This window comes from Dendrobates tinctorius, unplaced genomic scaffold (assembly GCF_039654945.1).
Source record: "Dendrobates tinctorius isolate UK_male_01 unplaced genomic scaffold, ASM3965494v1 ptg000060l, whole genome shotgun sequence".
NCBI classification, from domain to species: domain Eukaryota; kingdom Metazoa; phylum Chordata; class Amphibia; order Anura; family Dendrobatidae; genus Dendrobates; species Dendrobates tinctorius.
Window position 1 is genome coordinate 24303469 of NW_027361728.1, and position 26145 is coordinate 24329613.

Here is a 26145-nt window from a genome sequence, read left to right on the forward strand (position 1 = left end):
TACATATCCAATAAACCGGTAATGCAGAATATTGTGAATGTAAAGCACAATTTGCAAAATTTAATTCTAGCCTCCATTGTCCACTGCAGAGAAAGATAATGGGACACATTTATTAACATGGTCCTATATTTAGAAGCATAAAACTTGATGAGACTGCCTTCATAGGCATATACGAGGCTGACACATTTGCGCAAGTTCCAGCCCATATACCGCAGTCTGTACTCGGACCATGAATGTCAACAGGGTGATGCTAACCAAAAAGGGACATTAATGTACTTACTACACAATGGGGAAGGAGTGTGGCAGCTGGTAATACTGTCTACACCCAGATGAAGAGTTTACGTGTCTCTTACACTTTTTTTTTTTTTTTTTTTAAATCAGATAAACAATTATAACATATATGCCACCAAGCTATTGTTCACATATAATCATTTTTATAAACACAACTCCCCCCCCCCCCCTTTTTTCCCCCCTATCCCCCCCCTTCGAGACGCCCTCAGTGTCTTCCTCATTTCCCATTCGATATTCTTTCCCCAATCCATATACAATTGTATAGTATGAACATCATCTATATCATAATACATCCTCCCCACAAATCTAATTCCATTCTACCCATGGCTGCCATATCTTTTGAAATACGTCGAGTTTATTTCTCTTAGTATAAATACTTTTTTGCAATAAAATTATATGATCCGCTTGCGTAAGAAAGTCTCGTCTAGTCGGAGGCTCTTCTCTGATCCAGAACCGAGCGATCAATTTCCTTGCTATGAATAACAATCTAGCAAATCGCCAGTTTGACCATAGATACCGCTGCTAATTCTTCCACATAACCTAATATACAGACCAAAGGGTCTCTGGGGATTGCACACCTATATATCAATTCAATCCGATTCAATACAACTGTCCAGAAGGTAGACAATCTAGGGCAATGCCACAGCATGTGCAGCATGTCTGCCCGTTCCTGCGTACATCGTGGACACTCGCAATCAGACCTCAAACCCATCTTGAACAGTCTATCGGGAGTTCTGTAAGCTCTATGAATCACGTACAGCTGAGACATCCTCCCAGGTTCGCTCATAGAGATCTTAGGCACATATTCTAAAATAGATTCCCAACTATCATCATTTATCTCTCCCAATTCAGCCTCCCATTTCACTCTAGACTTGATGGGATGTTTGGCTACAAAGGTGAATAATAAATCTCTATACACTTCTGAAATTGCCCCCCTTGTCCCGCTGTTCTCCAAAATGGAAGCCAGCGTGATCTCATAAGTTTTCTCCGACATTGCGACTGATACGCATGCTGAATTCTTTTATAATGATATAAATTTAAATGTGATAACTGGAATTCTGTTTGTAACTCCACGAATGTCTTAAGTCTCCCTTGACCCATTAGCTGTCCCATCCTTCTAATTCCTGCCTCTCTCCAAGGCCGAAATCCTTCCATTTGCTTAAATTCTTGTAAATTTATATTATCCCATATAGGAGAGTATTTGGTAAGGCCCGTGACACCCCTAATCTGTTTAACTTTTTCCCATACCTTATGAATTAGGAGGACAGTAGGAAACCGAGAACCTAGTTTTAAAAATTGCCCCCCTTCCAAACTCTCACCCAGAGGCCATTTGTCTCTTTCACTCTTTGGTTTCATTTTTTTCCTATGTTCTCTCTAAGTCCGTTAGACAAATTCCTAAGGGATCTCTCATCACAAAACACGCAGACCTCATTTCGGAAAGCAGGAGATGCACGTAGAATATCCAAATGGAGTCAGGATAGGTATAAATCCTACATATACATATCAAACAATAAGGCCGATTGACTGTTAATGGGAACCTGCTACCAGAAAAAATGCTATTAACCTGCAGATATAGGGTTAATTTGCAGTTTAATGGCGTTACTAACCTGTTCGGTGCCTGAAGCTGTTGAATTATTGTCAGGAAACTTACAGTCAGTCCGGACCTCAAGTTGTGTACATGGCTTGTGACTGTTGAATGGGTAAAGTTGGACTGAATAGATTTTTCATAAAATGTATGTATGTAATGTACAGGGGTGGGCTATGTATATGGATACACCTAGATAAAATGGGAATGGTTGGTGATATCAACTTCCTATTTGTGGCACATTAGTATATGGGAGGGGGAAAACTTTTCAAGATGGGTGGTGACCATGGCGGCCATTTTTAAGTCGGCCATTTTGGATCCAACTTTATTTTTTTCAAAGAGAAGAGGGTCATGTGACACATCAAACTTATTGAGAATTTCACAAAAAAACAATGGTGGGCTTGGTTTTAACGTAACTTTATTCTTTCATGAGTTATTTACAAGTTTCTCTTTCTTTACAGCCATTGACATGTCGCACAGAGGTTAACACATGAGAAGCGGATAGAAATTGTGTTGATGTCTGGTGAACGCAGTAACCGGGTCATTGCAGCAGATTTCAATGCAAGACACCCTACGCAAGAAAACTGTCACCACTCCCATTTTATTTAGGCGTATCCATATAAATGGCCCACCCAAAATAGTTTGTCTCATCACTGAACATAATGTTCTGTGTAAACTGAGGGTCCTGTTCCAATTTTTGCTTTGCCCATTCTGCAAATTCAGCGTGCCGTTCTGGCATCAGTCAAACATCCCTTTGGCGCATATTCGCTACTCACAAATGGCACCCTTACAAAATCCAGCTGCTGCAATATCTCAACGAGGATGACTCCGATACGTTAAAACCAAGCACACCATTATCTTTCTTGTGAAATTCTCAATAAGTTTGATGTGTCACATGACCCTCTTCCCATTGGAAAAAATAAAGTTGGATCCAAAATGGCCGAATTCAAAATGGCCACCATGGTCACCACCCATCTTGAAAAGTTTCTCCCCTCCCATACACTAATGTGCCACAAACAGGAAGTTGATATCACCAACCATTCCCATTTTATTTAGGTGTATCCATATACATGGCCCACCCTGTACTGTGAGTGTATTACTATGCTCGCCTACCGCTGCTCTCTGCGGCGTCCAGCTGCGTTCTGCTCCTTTCCTCAGCGACGTCACCACTCTGCGTCACCCAGAAGTGGCTTTTACAATGAAGCCATGCAGCGTCAGAACGAGGCCTCATAGGCATACATTGTAGAGACATTTCTGGCTCACATATAGAAAGACGGATAGTCTGAACAGTGGCAATGTCACCAAGAGGAGTGGAGAGTGCTGGACTCTGGAGAAAGTAGCTGTAGATGGGTATATTAAAACACACTACACACCATACACAAATTTAATAAAAAAATATTAATGGCGGTGTTCCAATTCGTGAACCATCCAGGACCCCTCAATGATGCACTAAGTTTGACGAGCTTTTTCCCTAAAGCTGCACACATACTGACCGCCCTGTGTAAGTAGTGAATAAATCCACAGTGATAACTAGTGAGAAATACAAAACTTTTATTTGTCACAAACCGCTATATACATTAGTAGATGTAATGTATAGAAAATCATTATTACGTGTCAGCAAGAGTAGGAAACCTGTAAACGTAAGATAACGGTGGAGCCCTTGTAATAGGCGGCTTCTCTTTACAGGCTACCGACAAGACATTACTAGCGATGAGTGAACATGCTTGTATAAGGTGTTATCTGAGCATGCTTGGGTGCTTTGTGTCTTCGGTGTGCTCGAGTAATATGATCCAGTCCCCACGGCTGCATGTCTAATGGCTGTTCGACAGTCAACACGAGCAGGGATTTCCTGATTGGTAGCCAATCGTCGCATGTGTTGCGGCTGTCGAACAGCCAGGAGACGTGCAGGCGAAGGGACTCGAACATATTTTTGTAGCAAACCGAAGACACTCGGTTAGCACCCGAGCATGATCAGATAACACCTTATCCGGGCACATTCGCTCATCACTAGACATAACCATGGGATGGCAATCTGCTACTGACAGCCAGGCGCAGACTCATACATACTGCCATCTGTCATATTTACCGCTCACTTCTACAGTATTAAAGGAGAACTCCACTAACAGAAAGGGACTGCAGCATTTCCTATAGATGGATCAGAATCTTTCTTGTGTCCACAGACTGAACATAAATCTAAATTTATCCCATCATCGTTGGTCGCGCGAGAAGCTCCTGGACCGTTTCTCGTCGGGTGCTTCCTACTGGGCTTCCTGTGGCGCCGACGAGCGACGCGTGGACGCAGGCGGGAGGACGTCAGGATCGCCGCGTCTGACAGGTAAGTAGCGACCCCTGACCCCTGCTATGTCACTGGTGAGATCTGCCTGTGTGGTAGCTCACTAGCGACCACTTAGCGATGTACCAGCGATCCATATCATTGTCGGGATCGCTGGTGCATCGCTAAGTGTAACGGTACCCTAAGATCCCACGATAGTAGCCCAAGTGGGAGCCACCATTGCCCTAACCTGATACAAGCTCGAGTTTAGGAACAGCACATTTAAGCCGTTCTACCTGAGTGACCCAGGGTGGCAGGGGAAAAAAAAAGTGGGGTGAGGGTTCCCTATCATCCTTCATACCTTTACTACTTGCTTGGCACAATGAATATAAAGTTTTGCTCATCTCTCAATGTATATATTAAAATAAATATTTAAATGAAACCTTTTATATTCTCCTAAATCTCCATTTATGTAAATCATTTCTTTACAAAACAATGAAGAAATATATTCTGGTAGCAAAAAAGTGAATATGACCCGACTTCTCAGCAAGAGACTGAGGTCTAGCCAGTGTGGTTAGGTCCGGCAGGAGGTCACGCCATCAGCTCACATAAGTGCATGCTAGGTCCTCCACAACTCCTAGAAAGTTCTGCCAGATGAGTGGAGGTGCTACAGACCAATCTTCAGGTGCATGGATCGGCCCGACATGTCCTGCACATCCGTCACTTACTCTGGTTGACGAACATCTTGATAAAGTGATCCAGCTCATTTTCAAGGTGTACGGCTTTGTTCCTATGAAGGCAACAACCTCATTAATCAAGAGAAACATCCTTGCAGGACAGACTGGAGGTACATCACCCATCATACACGGACACAATGACGCTGAACACAGGCTGCCATTCTTCGTGGCTGTCTGGCCATTGCACTTTGTCACGTGCGTAAAGCATCATCGTGGCAATGAGACACGGTATAAATATTTTATTCTATGTCCCCTGATAATGGGAGAAGATCGACGGAGTGAAGTATAGGTCTGACATTGATGCTCTGCTGTGCAGCGGCTAATCCAGATGGGATTAAAAAGGTTGTCCAGGACTTATACTGAGCGTCCCCCTCCAAAAATGCAAATTAAACTCAAACCTTTCTATAAGGGACTTGGCCTCTCTAAAAATCACACATTTAGTAGCTTCAGAGTACCTTTGGTGTGTCCATAGTCTCTTTGCCCCATTGCGCCCTCCAATTTACACATCGAGTGCTTCTTCCTGGATCTTAATAGCGCTCATGTGCCCAGAACTAGCGCTATATGAGCTCAATCCGCGTTCCGGTGCACAAAGTGTGGGAGCGGGCCCGCTCTGAACCCTTGCTCCTGATTGCTTTAGTGTAGTGAGTGGTTACTATAACCAGGAGCTAGAAATCAGGGCGCACTCGCACCCACACTGTGCACACATCGGTGGGCTCCTTCAGTGTCAGTGCGCATGTTCAGAAACACAGACTGAGCTCAGGCAGTGCTTGCTCTAGGCAAGCATCCCGGTCGTATCAGCGAAAGCCCTCAGTGTGCAAGTTGGAGGGCATAACAAGGCACTTTGGACAAGCCAAGAGGTGACCCAATCTCACTCATTTACATGTGAAATGATTTCTCAGCTAATAAGATGTATATCACTGGTGTGAGTTTGATAAGGGCCAAGTCCCATATAGAACTGTTTCAGCAGTTTAATTTGCATTTTGGTGGAGACCAACTCCCTTTAACAATGGATGACCCATCTCATAGGGGATAGTGAATGGAATGGGAGATAAAGTATGGGCCATGCTCTGCTGATACCCAGCCACAGCTGATCAGTGGGGGGCGCCAGGCGTCGGACCCTCAGCTATCTCATACTGATGACTCAGGACAGATTTAGCAATCACTGTTCTCCAGCCCCTTTTGGTGAATTGATTTTCACAGCACATCATAAAGTTTAGAGCTCGGCTTCAGTTAGAGAAGGGCTGGGTCACTAATGGAGAAAGCACAGGGGACCAATACCTGAGGACCTTGGCTTGGCTCTGAACTAGCTCGAGCTGTTGTATTTCCTCACACTGCTTGTTGATCGATTCCTGTAGATCCCTTTGGGTCACATCCACTTGCTGACAGAGTCTGTTAAAGATGTTATCAAGCTCCCTAAGAAAGATCAATTCCAACACGTGAGAACATGCAGTGCACGGGAATGTGACAGGTCTCTATCCCAAATCAGACGTTCATGAGGCCGCTCTCCGGACACGGTTCACAGAGAAGCCCATGTAGTGCAGTCGCCTGCCCCATTGCACTCACTTCTGGACTTGGTGGCTGCAGTTTGCACTGGTGATGCTGACGATCATCTGCAGTTTCTGGGCAGCATAGTTCACAAACTGTTGTTTGAAAGTCCTTTCCTTCACCCTTGTGGTCCACGTCAGCCGCTCGTACATGTACAAGCTTCCATATGCTAGAACTGAGCAGGCGATCAGCTTCCAGCCCACCGCTCTCCAGACCTGCAGAGGACACATTACACCTCAGACCAAAAGGGTTAATCATTAACCATGTGTGGGTAAGGACACTGCGCTGACTAAATCGACATCTTTGGATCCCATTTTAAAGTGCGTGGCGAGGAAGATACAAGTTTAAAGAAAGACAACATTTTCATTTCTGAAACTATTCTTCATGGATTATTGCAAGTTAGATGCAAATCTATTTATGTGTAGTGTTGAATTCTGTTACATAAAATAGGTGATAAACGTGGAATGAAACCCATTCCAAACCTCGGTTTTCTTATGTGCTTCATTATAGCTTTAGCGCATTATTACAGTCTAAAGGCCCCATACACATTAGATTTCCAGACGACCACCCGACAGCCATCGCCCCCATACGTAGAAAACGCTCTGCAATTTCGGCTGACTTTGGCATCATGTGTATGGGCGCCTTTAGTTACAAGGTTTGCTCAGGATTAGTAATTAATAAAAATAATTGGGTAAATCCACAAAGGTAATTCTAGTCTAAATGGACTTCTCTTGTAGTGAGGTGATAACCGCTGCAGCCAATCACAGCCCCCAGCAGTCTTGTGCTGTACGTGCAGGATTATACCCGGTTGACATGGACCACTAGGACATCCAGGGTATTTATCAAACATAATGGAGAACCCCTTTAAATACTAAACTGTCCTGTGACTTGTGCCTTTAATGTGTCACTTACCACCCCTCCAATGATCAGGACACCCATAGATCCTCGTGATGTCACCGATGCCAATCCAGACATCACAGAAACCATTAGCTCATCTTGTGATAAAGCATCGGACGTGTTGGCAGGGTTGCATGACGTGGTGGGGGTGGTTACGGGTCGAGGTATCTGAAATTAAAAAATTAATTAAGTACAAAGAAGGATTTCCTACTAACAAATGTATAAGGACAGACAAAGCTGGACATACCTGAAAAACTGGTTCTGCGAGTCCTAGCAACATACGAGCATTTTTAGCTCCTAAATAACGATTAACGAGTGACGTCCAACCAAGAGAAAAGCGAAACGCAATGTCTTCCTGGAAATCACAGCACAGCTTCTCACAGTTTAAGTTATAGCTGAGATCAAACTTCTTGCACGGCAAGCACGCGCTATATTCCCTTTGGACAGCAGATGGCAGCAGAGGTTTTAAGTTTTCTGTATAAAAAAAGTGAAAGCTTTTGAATGCAGCTGAAAGGCGCTGACAGACCGGACACCGCAACGCTGGAGATTCCGCAACCCTGGAGACCTGGAACTATTACAGAGTGGCAGATAGAAAAAAAAAAAAAAACAGCTGTGTAAACAAAGGGTCGTTTTCGGAGGAGAGCTTCCCTTTTAAATGTTACTAGCTTGGCCCAAGCAAAATGTTTGCACATTAGTCATCAGAGGCGCAGGCAATTTCAGAAAAAGCAAGCTGGTGAAATGTAAATGTATTTCATGAGATGATGAACAGACAGGTATTTATACATGTAGATTTGTAATACAATAAATTGTTTTGATAAGTACAGGCCAAAAAAAATGTCATGTGGAGATGCCACCTGCAGGTCTTTGTGTCTTTCTGCAGGTTTATGAAAATGAGTGTTAAACTGTATTTAGTGATAAAATCATGAATGTGTGGATTTGTTTGGCTGTTTTCTTGCTGAAGGGAGCAAGTTTACCTTTCAAATGGTGTATTATGTGTGGGGCGAAGTAATCAGCGAAAAAGCAGTGCATGTTTACAAATGTGTTGGTAGTGTGCTTTGGGGTACTGGTGTGCCACATGGAGGTCATTTTTCCTTACTGCAGGTTTAGGAAAATTAATGTTCCAACTGTATTTTGTGATCAAATTGTGGATGTGTGGTTTGTTTGGCTATTTACTTGCTGAAGGGGGCAAGTTTACCTTTCAAATGGTGTATCATTTGTGTGTGTGGGTGCAGTGTGAACGGGGATACAAAGGAATCACCTAAAAACAGTGCTTAGAAATAATAGGATAGAACACGTCAGCCATTTTGTGGAGGTGCCAGTGTTATGACCCCCACTGATCTCTATATCAAAGGGGTCAAGCAGATCAAACCTTCTGACAGACTATAACAAGTGTGGTGTAGTGACGACTGTGTCCGCTAGGGGGCACTGTGTGGGTGTCCCAGGACAGGCGTATATGCATTTCCAGTGTCCTGATAGGAGTAGGATGCTGAATGATCGTAATGTATCTCAAGGTGGGTGGCCTTGGGATGAAGGCTTGATTATGTGCTGATCAGCAGAGCTGATCTTTCCTGCCAATGTGTTAGGGAGAGCTACCTACAAATCCACCCAGGGGTGTATCTAGAACGCCATACTAAAGAATGTATGAATGCTTGTAGGACCTGTGATGAGGTCATAGCCATGTGACCCGGTGGGCGTGGCTACGGACCATATAAGGTGGCCAGGGTAGGTCACATGAGTGAATGCCTAGACCTGGTTGGTCCGTTTTGGAAGGTCCTGCTGGGAGATGTGTCTACCTTCCTAACAGCGTGTGGAGTGGATGTGTTTAAATGGTTGCAAGTGCCTGATAGTTCCCTAGAGGGAATAGACGTTTGCAGTGTGGAGTATGAAGCAGCCATGAGACAACCCTGGCCGGGTGAGATAACTGTGAGGTTGAAGAGCCTGAGTACGGGACATTGCGTAACCTGTGTGACCACAGGCTGGACTGAGTGAGGCTCTGTCATGAACGTTATGATATGGATATGAACTGTCTATTGCTTTGAGGGTTTATGATGCCTGAATAAACCGCATGGACCGAGATTGTTTTATGGAAAACCTGTTCCAGATCTGATTATTTGGCTGCCAAGCGAGTGTCCCCAACCTTGAATGACAGTGCTAACTTACACAAGGTAAAAGATTTATACAAAATGACAGACTTTAGGCCAGACCACCAGACTTTAACACCACCCATCAGCAGGTTACCTATGATGTCCTCCTGGGCTTTACATATGGAGGAGTTGACGGCAGCAGAGCAGCGGTCTGCCAGCTTCCGGCCCATGCCTTTCTCTATGTGTGCATTCAGTTCCTAAAGATTCAAGAACGGAATGAGAAATTGTAACGGTCTAAGGTGGAAAATCAATATCACATCCTCACAATGACCAGAAAATAAGAGGCCACTTTTCATTTCAGACAACCCTTCTGCACCATCTCCGTGGCCTTGTATTGTAAGGTCATAGGGAGCCAGCGCTCCTGCCTGGGAAGTCTCAGCAGAATGTGTATGGCAGCCTAGGGTCCTGTGTATTTCAGAGGAATGGACGGTATCCACACAATGACAATTTCAGCTAAACCACCATAAAAGGCTTTCTGTCCACTTTAGCAGACCCCCACGGTGAATCAGGGTCTGTGCAAACTCCATGAAACGGCACTAAATATTTGCGCAACTTGAAATTATGCTTCAACTCTATGCTAGCCCCTGTTTGGGGTCACATTTCTACCAAAAGTACATGACAGTTGCAAGATGCATTAGATTCAGTAAGAGGCATGCGCACTTCAAGCAAAATCTGCCCCCAGATATTTGCTACCCCGAGAGCAGCAGAACGTAGAGGCAGAGACACCGATTCCAGCGACTTACCACTTACAGAGCAGTGAGTAGTCTTTTTGATAAAAATCACTGTTTTTTCAGAATGCTGAGCTCTGTATAACCCGACCCACAACACTGATTGGCACCTATGTACACTGTGCATAGGCAGAAAGCTTCCAATCAGTGGTGGGGACAGGGTATACAGAGCTCATCAATATGGGGGACTACATGGAAGGTTAATAGTCCTCTAGTGATAATCTCCTGGTGATTTAGCAGCAATTTTATTAAATCTATAGCAAGCAGTCAATAATTGACACATCACTGGAATAAGGGTCTCCACATTAGGTGCTCTCAGATGGGGTAGCAAAAACTTGCTGACAGATTCACTTTGACTTAGCACAAGTTACTCTAAGGGCCCCATCACACATAGCGATCTCGCTAGCAGGATCGCTGCTGAGTCACAAGTTTTGTGACACAACAGCGATCTCACCAGCGAGATCGCTGTGTGTGACAGAGATCAGCGACCGGCCCACCTGTCGGGTATCGCTGCTCGCTCTTGGAAAGCCCTGGACATATCTTTGATCGCTGGTCTCTCGCTGGCCAGCACGCATCGCTGCGTGTGACAGGCGGGAGACCAGTGATCAGCTGGTAACTAACGTACACATCGAGTATCCAAGGGACGTGCGTCCCTTAGATACCCAATGTGAACCTTAGTTACCACCGCGCTGATGCAGGGAGCTGGTAACTTGGTATACATCGGGTTTCTAAGTGACTCACGTCCCTTGGATACCTGATGTGTACCTTAGTTACCAGCTCCCTGCATCAGCGCGCTGGTAACTAAAGTATACAGCGACATCGGGCGCTCGGCGTCGCTGGTGCTTATCGCTGGTGAAGCTGTCTGTGTGACAGCTCACCAGCGATCATGTACCGACTCACCAGCGATCCTGACACGTTGATATCGTTGTCGGGATCGCTGGTGAGTCGCTATGTGTGTGTGACGGTACCTTAACACTCCCCCTTCGTTAAGACTGGTGTACAAAAAATAAATGATGGCCTTGCTTCTATATTCCTGATACTTCCTAATAATGGCACTGCGTTGGCATCAAGTGGCCAATGTCACCCGTAGGGATTCATTGTAGAACATTTAGTGTACCGCCGTGGTCTCTATAGGAAAGTGTGTGTTGTATCCCACCTTGGAGATGGCACCCCCCCAGCCACATAGAAAGGTTTATATGGCGGGAGCTTTCCCTACTGTATATAATGACGGTCGGCCTCAGATGCAATGTGCACAGCACGGATCCATGTACATGTTCGGGGGGAATGATTACTTACATTCTTATAATGCTTCAGAAACTGTGGTAATGGGTGGAAGTCTCCATCAAACTTGTCCACTAGGAGAGATAGGTGGCAAATCTCATCCATCATGGCTTCCGAAACCTGCCGGCATCAAATGAGACATCAGGCACCCGATCCACAGCTGCATTACATCGATAGACAATACAACTGTACGCTGAGCGCCATTATCAGAGACAAGTGCTGGAACAGCGAGGGGCTGTAATCAGATGAACGTGTCCATAGGTATGAAATGTACGTATATATCCATGTCACATCCATGATAGGGCAAGGATCCATGGGTTTCTGGTGATATGGAGACATCGCTCTGTGCATTCCTCCTCCTCCAGCATGTTTAAAGGACACAAACATTTTTCCAAACCACTATTCAGAAGTGCTCAGATCCTACCAGAATGTAATCATTGAAAGGATCTACAGTAAGTATATGAGTCCACACTCCGCTCTGTGCATGTGATCCTGCAGGAGCGAAAGGTATTGGGAGTGCTCAGTGTGGGGGTCTCAGTACCTAGACCCCCCACCCATTGCTCACATTACGGCACTCCCTCGGGAGCGGAGCACTTCTGCATACTGCAGCCAGGACTGATAGATGGTATTCTGAGAGATCGGTTGGGGTCTGCGGACAGAACATGGAAGAGAACTTTGAATCTATCACAGCTCAATGTGTGTATAAAGCGTAGGAGCGCAGGCCCAGAAATCTGAACGGCTTGCCCTTTCCTCGCTCAGACAAGGAATGATTTGCCCTGGTGGAGGCAGGAGCATCTGGACCTCCAGTTTGGAGCTTTTATGGTATAAGCCAGCTTTTCTTATTTTACACAATTCTAAATGTGCGTTTTTGGCTGCACTATATTTGAAGAGTGAGCACCTAGCCGCCAGCCACCACTGTACCAGGGTAGACAAGTGCAGGACAGCCGCTCATACATGGAAGCCAGACAAGCCTCACCTGCTTGTTCACTACGTCAGTGATATAGAGGATTCTTTTCCGGACATCTTCAGAAAGGATGTGCATCTGACTCTGGATAAACTCCAGCCTGTCCACCTGGTATTCCCGGTTCTCTATTGCATTCACCCTGAAAATGGGAATATCCACTTTTACCAATAAAAGCCTACATAAGATCTCTGTATACTGGCTAAAATGCTGTACGTCTACGGCACACTAGTGAACGGAAGACTCGGATTCTGACAGCGATTTCCTACTCAATTTGAGTGGTTAGATGTTCAGTTATGAATTGAAAAAAAAGACAAATGCCCATCAATATCTGCCTTACTAAATTACACCCTCAATACCACGTCTTTAGGAACGCAGCCAGCCCTTTTTTCAATGCTGTCATTGCGTCAGTCGTTACTACCTCTTGTGGTCGGGCATTCCACAGTCTGACTGCTCTAACTGTAAAGAATCCTCTAATATTTAGCCGGCGGAGTAGTCTTTCCTCCACGCGTAATAAATGTCCCCTGGTATTTTCGAAGGAGTAAGTCACGTGCCAGTATTTAAACATATAACTGAAACCTCCACTGAGCCATTTTTATTTCAAAGCAAAACAAGCACAACTTTTTCCACCATCTTGTTATACGAGAGGCTTCCCCCCGGAAGAAGGCTCTGCTGCCGAAACGTACGTAGGGGTATCTAGTTCCACATTCCACTCTTGGTTATTAATCATGCTCTGTCTTACCTTTCATTTTGGTCTAGGTGGTTTTCTATAGGATGCCCTGATGGGGCACAGCTATTTATATGGACCACTTTGTTTAATGATTAGTCCTTTATTACCTACCATTTATATTATGTTGGTCCTGTAAATCCGAATATGTATACTATCATCTAATCATGTTCCCAGACTGAATGTACTTTATCATGTATAATATTTGACCAATTCTGGTTTGTGGAACAATCTTGGCTAGTTGTACTTTTACTTATTTTACATTATGCATAAATAAAGTTTATTTTTACTTTCTAAATTAGATGGTTATCACACCTTTTTTAAGTATGATTTATGTTAATCAGGTGTAACCAATTACTACGGTCCTTGATATTAAGTAGCACGTTACAGATCTCATTTATTACTATGTATTTAATGATACTATATGTATCTGTCGCCTTCTTCGCAGTTTATTGGTATCATCAAACTATTATAGCGTGAACCATTTTAGAAAACGCTACTAAATTTACTAGCTTAGATGTAAAGACTAGACATGGATATGGCTGACTATGAAATTCTAAACAAAAGAAAAAAAATATTACAATGTCAGTGGCTTCACATTAATATGACAATATAACAGAGGAGGAGCGGGGACCCCATAGGCACTGTGCGCTGATCGCCTCGTCTTTTGGGGCTGATCCCTTTAAGGCTGCTCCGTGTTAGGTACATAAGACCCCCTGTGCTATATAGAGAATAGAAAACCAGATGCGCCTACCTCTTATCAGCGGCCTCCACGTTAATGGCATCCATGATAGCTTTTACAGTGTCTGTGATTTGCTTAGCTCTGATAGTGTGCTGCTCAAACTTAGTTTTCACTGCTGACTGCGAGATACATTCCTGTGGGGCCCAAGTCACAACACATTACTGTGATCCCATCCAAAGCAGGCAGGAATAGCAAAAGAGCAGATGGCACCAGCCGGTGCCTGAGGAACGGACTGGTTGCTGCTTGAATAAAACTCAAAGCAAAAGAAAGCATGGCAAAATCCAACAGAAACATGAAGTATAAGACAGCAGGTGCACGTCCTCCTCCTCCACTGCATGGCACAGTAATGTCTATTAGTACAAAAGAGAAGCACCGGCGGTAATAGAGGATGAATGAATCACATGGTGATGGAAGAGGAGGGGTAAAAAGGAAAATCATCACAATCATCCCTGACCACCTACCCAGAGCTGCAACTTTTCACATTCTAATGCTAGTTCTGCCAACTTTATTGAAGAGCGATTGTTGCTTTGTGACGATGGGCATGTATCCATTAATGATGTTATTCATCATTAATGGACACAGTGATTACTACACACATACGCCGATCCTGGCTGGAGTACCTGACATCTGAGAGTGTTCCCCACAGCACTGAGCACGACAGGAGTATACAAGCGGTTTGCATTTTTAGTCCTCTGCAATGCTCAGATTGTTTCCCAGACTAGAATACATGCAGCTAGTCTCCATGGCATCCTTATACAGTAGTTCTACCGACTTCTTTCAAAATTACCTTAAGGGTCCCAATACACCTCATCTCCATATGTATGACCGCGTGGCCAAGAGTTCATGTGTTTTCTATGGGAAAAGCAGAGCACTGCGCTGCTACACATCTGGAGAACACAGGAGCAGACAAGTGATTTCCCAGTGCCTGATGCTTATCTGTTAGGGGGAACGTCAGGAGGCCTCTACACCCATTAGATGGTCAGTAGGTTCGGCGACTATAATCTAATGTGTATGGGTGGAGTGAGGGGATAACGTGTCACAGCCTCCCAGATAACTATGTGGATGGCACCTGAGCTCAGTAATTGCATGCACAAATATTATCCTTCCCAGCACCATTTAAAGAGAACCTGACAGCTGATCCATGCTATGCTGCCTGTGGTTCGGGCAGCAGTTATCAGACGCTGGCTGGATGTTTACAACCAGGTATTTTGACTGTGAAAAACAGAGTCCTTGAGTGAAGGGGCTCTCGCTGGGTGCGTGTGTAGCGTGAGACCTGTCACTCCGGGGCAGTGGGTGTGGAGAAGCCACTGGGGTCCCGCCTGTCCGACTAGCCTACAGCGCAGCTTGATCACCTGATGCTTTTAAAGTACCGTATGCTTTTTCTCTGAAACGCTCCAACGTTTCAAAAGTAAAAATTACCATGCTGATGCATGCTCCGCGTGGGTCGGGCAGCGTACATCAATCGCCACGTTCCTTTTAAATAGATTCTGCTGGTAGATAAGGAGAGAGCCAGACCAACAGCAGACTGTACTAAGGGTTAGACCAATACCAAAAGAGACCTGCTGTGTCAGAAAAGAGGAGACCGCGCCCAGAGCAGCCTTGTACCGAACACTATATAAACCTAGATATTTCCAGTTCTTACACTGATAACATAAGCCTGAATTTACATTGTTTTTGGGTCACAAGTCAGTGGCTCTATTGGAGCTTCTGTGTAAAGTCCTGAAAAACAGGATTCGGACAGAACCTCTAAGAGACAAGTCACCTTAATTCTGCGTATGGAAGTCATTTTTGGCTGGTCTCTGTTTCAGAGCCCCGATGGAGACACTGATATGTGGCACAAATGAATAATGAAAGTCTTCTAATGATATAAAATGGCCTAGGTCAGACCTGCACAACGTGCGGCCTGCAGAGATGCCCGTGAGACATTGCACCCTCCTTCCTAAATTCAAATGTATTCACATATTTCAGACGCGAATACATCTGAATGCTGCAGTGCCGGGGCTGGGGCAGAGCAGCGCTCGTCTGTCCCGATCCTGAACGTGCAGCAGTGTGAGGAGTTCAGCACATTGCTGACGTCACCACACTACTACTGCTGCTAGTGCCAGGCCGCAGAGGTCGCAGCGGGGGACAGGTAAGCGCTCCAGGAGCTGAAGATGAAGGGTTTGGTTTGTGCTTGATGTTACTTTTTAGGGACCATGGAGCAATGGGTGACACTATGGAGGCAATTATGAGGCAGTGAGGAACATTATGGGGGACATTATGTGGCAATGGGTGACACTATGTGGCAATGGGTGACACTATGTGGCAATGGGTGACACTATGTGGCAATGGGTGACACTATGTGGCAATGGGTGACACTATGTGGCAATGGGTGACACTATGTGGCAATGGGGAACATTAAGGGGAACATTAAAGGCAATGAGGAAATGGAGGACATTATGGTGTAATTAGGAGAGTTGTGAGTGGGGTCTTAGTATAGTGCATGCTGGGGCAAACGTTACGCAAAGAGGCAGTGTGGGGGAGATTATGGAAAGGTTCAATTTGGAGGGACATCATGGAGTATGGGGGGGATAGTATGCAGAAACGACGGGTGAGGTAGATATTTTGTATAGGAAACAGCGAGGGGAAATTTATTTATGGGCGCAGCATGGGAGATACTTTTATTTCTAAGAGCTGCTGAAGACAGAAGAGAGTAGTTTGCAGAGACAAGCTCTGGGTGTAAAATCTCTTCATGGCGTTTGTACTACACAGACACAAAAGTGATGGAAACCACTTGAATCAGAGGAGATGTCACCTATAAGCTTACATGGAAACACATTTGTGATACTCACTACGTCTCTTCAGTGTATGGTCCACAGTCTGATAATGGCTGGTAACAACAACTCTCAGTATCTCCTTACCATTGTTAAGGGTATACTGGCAATTGTAGGGTCAAGCAATATAATATAAGGGGCTTATCTGACATTACAATTGATCGCTGTACTAAGCTTGGTGCTGTAAACATTTACTGACGGTGGTTCTGGCGCCACATACATGTACTGATGGTAGTTCTAGCGCCGCATACATGTACTGATGGTAGTTCTGGCGCCGCATACATTTACTGACGGTGGTTCTGGCGCCGCATACATGTACTGATGGTAGTTCTAGCGCCGCATACATGTACTGATGGTAGTTCTGGCGCCGCATACATGTACTGATGGTAGTTCTGGCGCCGCATACATGTACTGATGGTAGATTCGGCGCCGCATACATGTACTGATGGTGGTTCTAGCGCCGCACACATGTACTGATGGTGGTTCTGGCGCCGCACACATGTACTGATGGTGGTTCTGGTGCCGCACACATGTACTGATGGTGGTTCTGGTGCCGCACACATGTACTGATGATAGTTCTAGCGCCGCATACATGTACTGATGGTAGTTCTAGCGCCGCACACATGTACTGATGGTAGTTCTAGCGCCGCACACATGTACTGATGGTAGTTATAGAGCCGCACACATGTACTGATGGTAGTTCTAGCGCCGCACACATGTACTGATGGTAGTTCTAGCACTGCACACATGTACTGATGGTAGTTCTAGCACTGCACACATGTACTGATGGTAGTTCTAGCACCGCATACATGTACTGATGGTAGTTCTAGCACCGCATACATGTACTGATGGTAGTTATAGAGTCGCACACATGTACTGATGGTAGTTCTAGCACCGCACACATGTACTGATGGTAGTTCTAGCACCGCACACATGTACTGATGGTGGTTTTCATCTTGTACATGTAGCTATTCATATTGTGCTTCATGGCTATGTTAAATTTAGAAATTCTCAAAACTTAAGAGATTTGAGATTATGAGGAGGATTTGGAAAGTTTATGCTGCAAAAACTCATTTTGTTAGTGAGAATTTATACTGATTTTCTTTGGAGCAGAAACTCTCCAAATCCTCCTAAAATACTTAAAACTTCTGGTTCTGGTGATGTATTAATGTACTGATGGTGGTTCTAGTAATTTACTCATATAAGTACCCCCTTAAATTGTTTTGCGGCCCTTGGGATAGGTTCAGAATGGCAATGTGGCCCTTGGACAAAAATATGTTGTGCACACCTGGTCTAGGTAATGTACAGCTCTGTAATTACATCAACATTGAAATTACAACACCAAGAAGGAAAAGTCATGGACTATGGAAACCAAAAGACTGAGATACATGTTAATGATATACAACTGATGAAAAAAAATGGGAACCAAATTTTCAGTACATCTCGATTTATTCCGCATAGAGTGCGAGTGCCACGTGCAGAAATACATGCTTTGGTTGCTATCAATGAGGTTATTAATGGTTGTCTGAGGAAAGTATTGCCACACTTAATGCACTTATCCATGCAAATCATCAAGCACTGCTGCTGGCAGCTACTTTTGTAACTGCCAAATGAAGCCCCAGGTGTGCGCGATGGGAGAGAAGTCTACACTCTGCAGGCCATGAACGCAAGCTTACATCAAACAGGCAGCTTGCAGTAACACGAGCAACATGTGCCCTGGCATTGTCATGAGTGAAAACGGTTCCAGGGACTCACCAAATCAATGCAAAAAAATCGAGCTACTAGTGTACCTTGAATAAAAACTAGAGGGGTTATGGGCCGATACCCGTCATCAGAATGTTTGAGATGTCATTCAATAGATGCAGATTTTATCCATATGATCTGGTGCTGTCCTGTTGTTGAGCAATACTGGAGGGAGGTGACATCATTATTAACATCTTTGGTACAAACCCCAGTTCCCCTTGAGCCACTGATTTGTCTGTTTGGAGTGTGGGATGAGGAAGCATGGGGTCATTATGTTGGGATTTTTCTACGGGAGACGCTGTTCATCGCACGGAAGATACTAGCATTACAGTGGATGGGGAATTCACCTCCTTCTCTTGGGTCCTGGATCACTCTGGTAAATTCGATTATCCCATATGAACGTACACTGTATCAAAATAGAGGGTGCCCGGGTAAATTCAAAAAGATTTGGGAGAGAGAACTCCTCTCACCTCACTTTGCAGAGCGGAGATGTCGCACAGTAAACAGCTCGTTATATAGAAGTAGGCTGCGGGATAGTTTATGTTTTGGTAGATGTAGGAAGGGTTTAGAAGCCAGGCAGGTTTTATTACTGATACAATAACACAACACTACTGTGATTCAATTGATATTATGTTTGCTTTATTTACGCACAATTGATGCACATATTATGCATCACGTTTTCATGCTATTTGAACATATATATATATACACACACACACACACACACACACACACACACACACACACACACACACACACACATACATACATACATATATATATATATAATTTGTATCAAGCTTAATGTCATGTACTAAATGTGTGTATTGTAAAACTGCTTATGGTTTAATAAACGAATTTAAAAAAACTAGAGGGGTTGGTATACAATACATTATGCCATCCCACACCATATTCCTGGGAGTAGAACAAGCGTAATGTTCCCTCGTCAAAGCCTCCTCTTGGTGTTACCTGCATGGTATTGACAGAATCAAAGATTGATCCATTCTATACTCCAAGTGAAAGTAGACATCACATACCTAGCTTTTAGCATCAGTGTCTAAATAAACTATCAGAAGGCGTTTGTAGGACATTGGGGGTATAAGCCAGATGGATAGCTACAGGTGTGACTTTGACCTCACACCTTCTCTCTCAAAGGCTATAAGATCAGAAAAAGATGGCAATAGAGGTCTATTCTCTCCAGCAATGAGTCCCACTTTTATCTTGGATACAGTGATAGTTAAGAGAAAACACGTGGTCTCCAGCCAATGCTATGAAGATGCCATGATGAGGGATTATGAAAATGTCCCAGAAGCCATTTATTAAAAAAAAATATTTATATATACCGCAATACAAAACAACATTGGCCGCATGTTGCTGGTGCTACCCAGAGGAGCCTGCATTACCTACACATGATACCATGGCCAGCAGTGTTTTTAGACTTGTCTCCCATTGAGGACATCTGGGACGTCATTGGTCGTCAATTGTACGGACAGCTATAACAGCGCTCTTGCTGATTTGCCCTAGTGCATACAGGGTGGCACAATAACCATTAATAACTGCTCTGACAGCAGCCAAGGCATGTAAGGATTTCTGTGTGTGGTGCTCAGACTCCATGCAGAATAAAAGAGGTTAGTGATTTTCACATGTTTATCATAATTTGCATAACAAGTCAATCAATCAATCAATCATGTGAATTCCAAAATTCCACGACTATTCCCTCTTGGTGTTGCAATTTCGATGTTGAGGACTGGATATCGTTTGTCTAGGGGTAAAAGATAATAAAGAAAACAAACCTATAACAAAATGAAATTAAATGGTTAAGAATGCAGAAAAGTAAATGAAAGGGGTTCTTGTCCCCCCAAAGAAGTGAATCTAGGGGTCAGCAATGATGAACAGGCTGAAAGGTTAGCACACACTGCTAGAGCTAGATTAGAAAGGAAAGGACAAGGAGGAAGAACTAGAACAGGAGAGAGGTTAGTAACCACAGGAAGCATATGACGAACACACGGGTTCATCTAGACTACAGACAATCCCCTCTAGAAAATGAGATGCATATAATAGTCCAGAAAGTGACCTGACATCATCGGTCCTTTATGACGACTGACTGCTGTACCCATACACTTCTGCCCTAAACTAGGAGCCACAAGAAGTGCGCTACTACATTTACCCCCGCTAAATAACCGGAATGGTCGAAGGACCCAATTATAGAAAAGCTTCATACTAAAGGGGGTAACACTTTACCTCAAACAGCTTTTCAAATCTCTGGAACTCCAAGAACCTTATCCGAAATCCCTCAGCAAGAGCGCCACCTAGAGAACAAAGAAACATGAAAAAGATATGAACACACTAAGGTTTTGTCGAGACACTTTAAATGTTTTATAAAGGGGTTGTCTGGTCCAAATCGCCACGTCTGCAGTCACTGTGTATGACTGCAGACTTATGAATCCCCCCAGAGCACACACTATGTGGGGATTCGCTGATTTCTGAGCCGGGATCGGAGGTTATGTATGAGTTATGCATATAAAATGTGTGTAGACGATATCAGACAGAAGTAAAACGTGACAAGGAGGATGTTGCTTGAATGTTTTGCAGGGAGAACTGACATTCTACAGAGTTGAGAGAATCGATTCACAGGACAACAGTCCAGCAGTAGTCCGTGGCTAAAAGCCGGAATCCCCAGTGCCCATTAGAAAGCCTGGAATCACTATTTCGGCAGGACGCTTGCATTACATCGCACCAGGCCTACTAATCAGAAGAGACGCCAGTGATTCCGGTAGGCAAGAATAGATTTACTGGGCTCCCAGCCACATACTAACAAAGCTCCTGATCAAGGGTTGATTTGCTCATCTCCACCATTCAGTAAAATATTGGTTATAATTACTATGTTATGGAAAAGACAGGCTTGTCAGGTCTGCAGAAAACAATCAGACCTCTGAATACTGTCCTGTAGCTGGAATTTGACGCTACCTACCTGCCTCTGGCATCCCCTGCGCCTTGTGCATCCTGGCATTCAGAACTTCTTTGGCAGAAACAAAAAATATGCGATTCTGTGCCTCTGAATGATCGACCACTTTCAATTCGTCCACCAAGAATGACTGGCAGCGCTCAGTGTGTTGTTTCCGCACCTGCTCGTATGGACGGCAGAGCACAATGTCAGTACAGGCACCATCTGACCATTCCCAGTACAGGGAGATCGTGACGCTAGAAGAGGCACGATTCCTACAGGACTCCTGGGAGAAGGCACATACATGCCCCATATATTACAATGCCACAACTTACATCCTCCATATACTCCGGCTCAGATGCGGACGCGTCCCAGCGATTATTTAAGATAAAGATATTCGGCTTAGAAAGTCTCTCATTCACCTTATGAAAGAAATGCTTTTCCTAAAAGAGAAAATATAAGAAAAGTGGCTGGTTTAGATAGATATTGTCAATTATGTATTTATTTTACTCATTTACGTAGCACCATTTATTCCACAGCGCTTTACTGACAAAATCATCACTGTCCCCATTGGGGCTCACAATCTAATAAGTATGTCTTTGGAGTGTGAGAGAACCTGGAGAATCCGGAGGAAACCCACGCAAACACGGTGAGAACATACAAACGCCTTGCAGATGTTGTCCTTGGTGGGATTTGAACCCAGGTCCCAGCTCTGCAAGGCTGCAGTGCTAGCCACTGAGCCACCGTGCTGCAAAATGCACTCCATGCAAATGTTGCAGTCTCAGATTCACGCTTTATGCCGGCAACACAAAGCACAGGAAGCTGCATTTATTACTGCATATTTTATAGTGAAAGCAAGAAGTTATGAAGGGCATAGTTAACTGATAATAGCCTTTATTAAAATGAGAGAAGACTTAAAGGGGTTTTCTATGTTCAGGAAAGTTGTGTCAACACGCACAGTTTGTGGTTTAAAAAATAAATAAATATTGTGTTTTAGTCACCTTCCCTGGGTCTTGTGCAGAGTATCTGCTGCTAGTCCCAGTGCTGATTGTCTGCAGCATTGAAGTCATGTTTATAGCGCTGCAGCCAATCTGTTAGTTCACTGCCTTGTGCTGTCTACACGGTCAGAGCCGCTAAGCTCTGTGATTGCTGCTGTTTGCAACACTGACAAGTTGACAATGCTGTAGCCAGACTCCATGAGCAGCTCAGCATGAGACCCAGGGTGGGCAAGTAAAGCACAGTTTGTTTTTGCTTTGTTGTTTATTTTTTAACAAACTGCACACGAGGTCAAAACTTTCCAGAAAACCTATTTAAGGTGGTCATTGGAGTTTGAAAGAATGGACAGATCTAGCAGCAGCAACTGACTCGCCTCATTATTTAAGACACATGCACGCTCGTCTGGGGTAAAATGATTGGCAATTTTGCAATCCCTGCTTGACCCTTTACTCCTCAGACATCTGCCACTGAGATAAAGTCATGAGTACACTAGATGCACATACCCCCCCCCCCTCGCATACACACACTAGATGCACATACCCCCCTCGCATACACACACTAGATGCACATACCCCCCTCGCATACACACACTACAGTCATGGCCAAAAGTTTTGAAAATGACACAAATATTAATTTTTACAAAGTCTACTGCTTCATTTTTTCTAATGGCAATTTGCATATACTCCAGAATGTTATAAAGAGTGATCAGTTTAACAGCAATTACTTGCAAAGTCAATATTTGCCTAGAAAATTAACTTTATCCCCCAAAACACATTTCAACATCATTGCAGCCCTGCCTTAAAAGGACCAGCTAACATCGTTTCAGTGATTGCTCCATTAACACAGGTGTGGGTGTTGATGAGGACAGGGATGGAGATCAATCTGTCATGATTAAGTAAGAATGACATCACTGGACACTTTAAAAGGAGGCTGGTGCTTGGCATCATTGTTTCTCTTCTGTTAACCATGGTTATCTCTAAAGAAACACGTGCAGTCATCATTGCACTGCACAAAAATGGCCTAACAGGGAAGAGTATCGCAGCTAGAAAGATTGCACCTCAGTCAACAATCTATCGCATCATCAAGAACTTCAAGGAGAGAGGTTCCCTTGTTGCCAAAAAGGCTCCAGGGCGCCCAAGAAAGACCAGCAAGCGCCAGGACCGTCTCTTAAAAGTGTTTCAGCTGCGGGATCGGGCTACCAGCAGTGCAGAGCTTGCTCAGGAATGGCAGCAGGCAGGTGTGAGTGCATCTGCACGCACTGTGAGGCGGAGACTCTTGGAGCAAGGCCTGGTCCCAAGGAGGGCAGCAAAGAAGCCACTTCTCTCCAGAAAAAACATCATGGACAGACAGATATTCTGCAAGAGGTACAGGGAGTGGACTGCTGAGGACTGGGGTAAAGTCATTTTCTCTGATGAATCCCCTTTTCGATTGTTTGGGACATCTGGAAAACGGCTTATTCGGAGAAGACGAGGTGAGTGCTACCACCAGTCTTGTCTCATGCCAACTGTCAAGCATCCTGAAACCATTCATGTGTGGGGTTGCTTCTCAGCCAAGGGAATGGGCTCTCTCTCAGTCTTGCCTAAAAACACAGCCATGAATAAAGAATGGTACCAGAATGTCCTCCGAGAGCAACTTCTCCCAACCGTCCAAGAGCAGTTTGGTGATCAACAATGCCTTTTTCAACATGATGGAGCACCTTGCCATAAAGCAAAGGTGATAACTAAATGGCTCAGGGAACAAAACAGAGATTTTGGGACCATGGCCTGGAAACTCCCCAGATCTTAATCCCATTGAGAACTTGTGGTCAATCATCAAGAGACGGGTGGACAAACAAAAACCTTCAAATTCAGACAGAATAAAAGCATTGATGTTGCAAGAATGGACTGCTATCAGTCAGGATTTGATCCAGAAGTTGATTGAGAGCATGCCAGGGAGAATTGCAGAGGTCCTGAACAAGAAGGGTCAACACTGCAAATATTGACTTGCTGCATTAACTCATTCTAACTGTCAATATAACCTTTTGTTACTCATAATATGATTGCAATTATATTTCTGTGTGATAAAAACATCTGACAAACACACATAAAAACCAGAGGGCAGCAGATCATGTGAAAATATAATATTTGTGTCATTCTCAAAACTTTTGGCCATGACTGTAGATGCACATACCTCCCTCGCATACACACACTAGATGCACATACCCCCCTCGCATACACATACTAGATGCACATACACCCAATCACTCTGTACCAATGCAGATAACGTCGCCAGTGAGTGCACAGTGATTATTTTTCTAATTTGTATACAGATGGTTTACAAAAAAAAAAAAAAAGACAAAAATAAGATATTTGACATTTGTACTCTTGCATTACCGTGTTCATAAGTGTAGACTCGGAATTGGCCACCAGAACAAAAACATCAGCATCAAGGCAAAACTTGTCAATCCAGCTGTCCAGTTCTGTAGTCACATCTGTTCCTGGGCTGCAAAATAGACAGCACACGCCACTGAGAAAGCACAGCCTAACCCGACATTGTATGTACATGGGGTTGGGTAACGCACATAGGACAAGGACATGGCAGCTCGCACATCTCGTACATCACACATGGTAAAATAACTCATACACTGATGTCAAGCACTCTGACAGTTGTAGTAAAGGTGACAAGAGAGCGGTAACGCAGACAGTCGTCAGCCATTATAATCTTACTAGGGCTATATAACTCATGTGCTTTTTGGATACAGGTTTTAAAAGATTATGCAACAAAATAGTGAAAAGATCCAGAGTCACATTTTACCATGAAGACTAACCTGTCCACAAGAACCAAGTCGTCCCTGAGAAGGGCACATTTTGCTTTGGGCCAGAAGACGTGGACAAGACAACCGGCCTCCAAATCTTTATCCATATGCAGGGCATGAGCCAGCTGATTCACTGTCTGCACAGAGAAAGGACTGTTAGCTGTTTGCACAAGAAATCCTATAAAGCAGATTTATGGCCTTACTGTAACACAGGTTGTGGCCAGTTTGCAATACATGCGTATTCACACAGAGGTTCAAAATCACAGCAAAAAAAGTCATTTAACTGATCCATGTGACCATGTGTATACATCCTGATAAAAAGCCCTTAAAAGAGTTTATAAAACAGTTTGTAAGAAAAGAAAAAGAAAAACCTACCACAAGATCACAGAGCGTGTGACTGGGCCTAGATGGGATCACTGCTACGCTAGTCATTGCCAAGTGATGTCAGCAGAAAGCCTCCAAATCAACAAGTGGACGAGAGGAACTACTAGTATGGAAGGCTTAAAGGAAAAAAAAAAACTATTGTATGCCTAGTGTTAGACACCATAGTGGAAACCTGTCGGGCACGTTTATATGCAGTATATATAGGGATTTTTGTGTACTCACCGTAAAATCCTTTTCTCCGAGCCAATCATTGGAGGACACAGACAGTGGGTGTTATGCTGCTTGCCACTAGGAGGTCATTAAGTAAACCAGAAAAAGTTATCTCCTCCCCTGCAGTATACACCCTCTCGCTGGATGAGATTTCTCCAGTTCGGTGAAAAAAAGCAGGAGGAGCATAAACAGTCAACAATAACCATAACTATGTCAAAACCTAAGAATGCTACAGTGAGCCAATAGGCTAAACAGGGTGGGTGCTGTGTCCCCCATTGACTGGCTCGGAGAAAAGGATTTTACGGCGAGTACACAAAAATCCCTATTTCTCCTACGCCTCACTGGGGGACA

General features: G+C 44.2%; 1 protein-coding gene across 3 annotated transcripts in view; it reads right to left on the bottom strand.

Annotated features, from left to right (window-relative positions):
- Positions 1 to 3410: 3410 nt before the first annotated feature.
- Positions 3411 to 26145, bottom strand: part of MFN1 (mitofusin 1) — a 68826-nt gene continuing 46091 nt past the window's right edge. For all 3 annotated transcript variants that reach the window (XM_073578795.1, XM_073578794.1, XM_073578793.1), the window contains exons 5-18: positions 25213 to 25337; positions 24779 to 24887; positions 21746 to 21853; positions 21438 to 21591; positions 20708 to 20775; positions 13923 to 14044; positions 12457 to 12583; positions 11496 to 11600; positions 9566 to 9668; positions 7575 to 7801; positions 7343 to 7495; positions 6449 to 6645; positions 6164 to 6298; positions 3411 to 4938 (exon numbers count right to left, since the gene is read on the bottom strand). In XM_073578795.1, coding sequence (XP_073434896.1) covers positions 4869 to 4938; positions 6164 to 6298; positions 6449 to 6645; positions 7343 to 7495; positions 7575 to 7801; positions 9566 to 9668; positions 11496 to 11600; positions 12457 to 12583; positions 13923 to 14044; positions 20708 to 20775; positions 21438 to 21591; positions 21746 to 21853; positions 24779 to 24887; positions 25213 to 25337 — 1803 coding nt within the window. In that variant the 3' untranslated portion in view covers positions 3411 to 4868. The remainder of the gene's footprint in view (positions 4939 to 6163; positions 6299 to 6448; positions 6646 to 7342; positions 7496 to 7574; positions 7802 to 9565; positions 9669 to 11495; positions 11601 to 12456; positions 12584 to 13922; positions 14045 to 20707; positions 20776 to 21437; positions 21592 to 21745; positions 21854 to 24778; positions 24888 to 25212; positions 25338 to 26145) is intronic.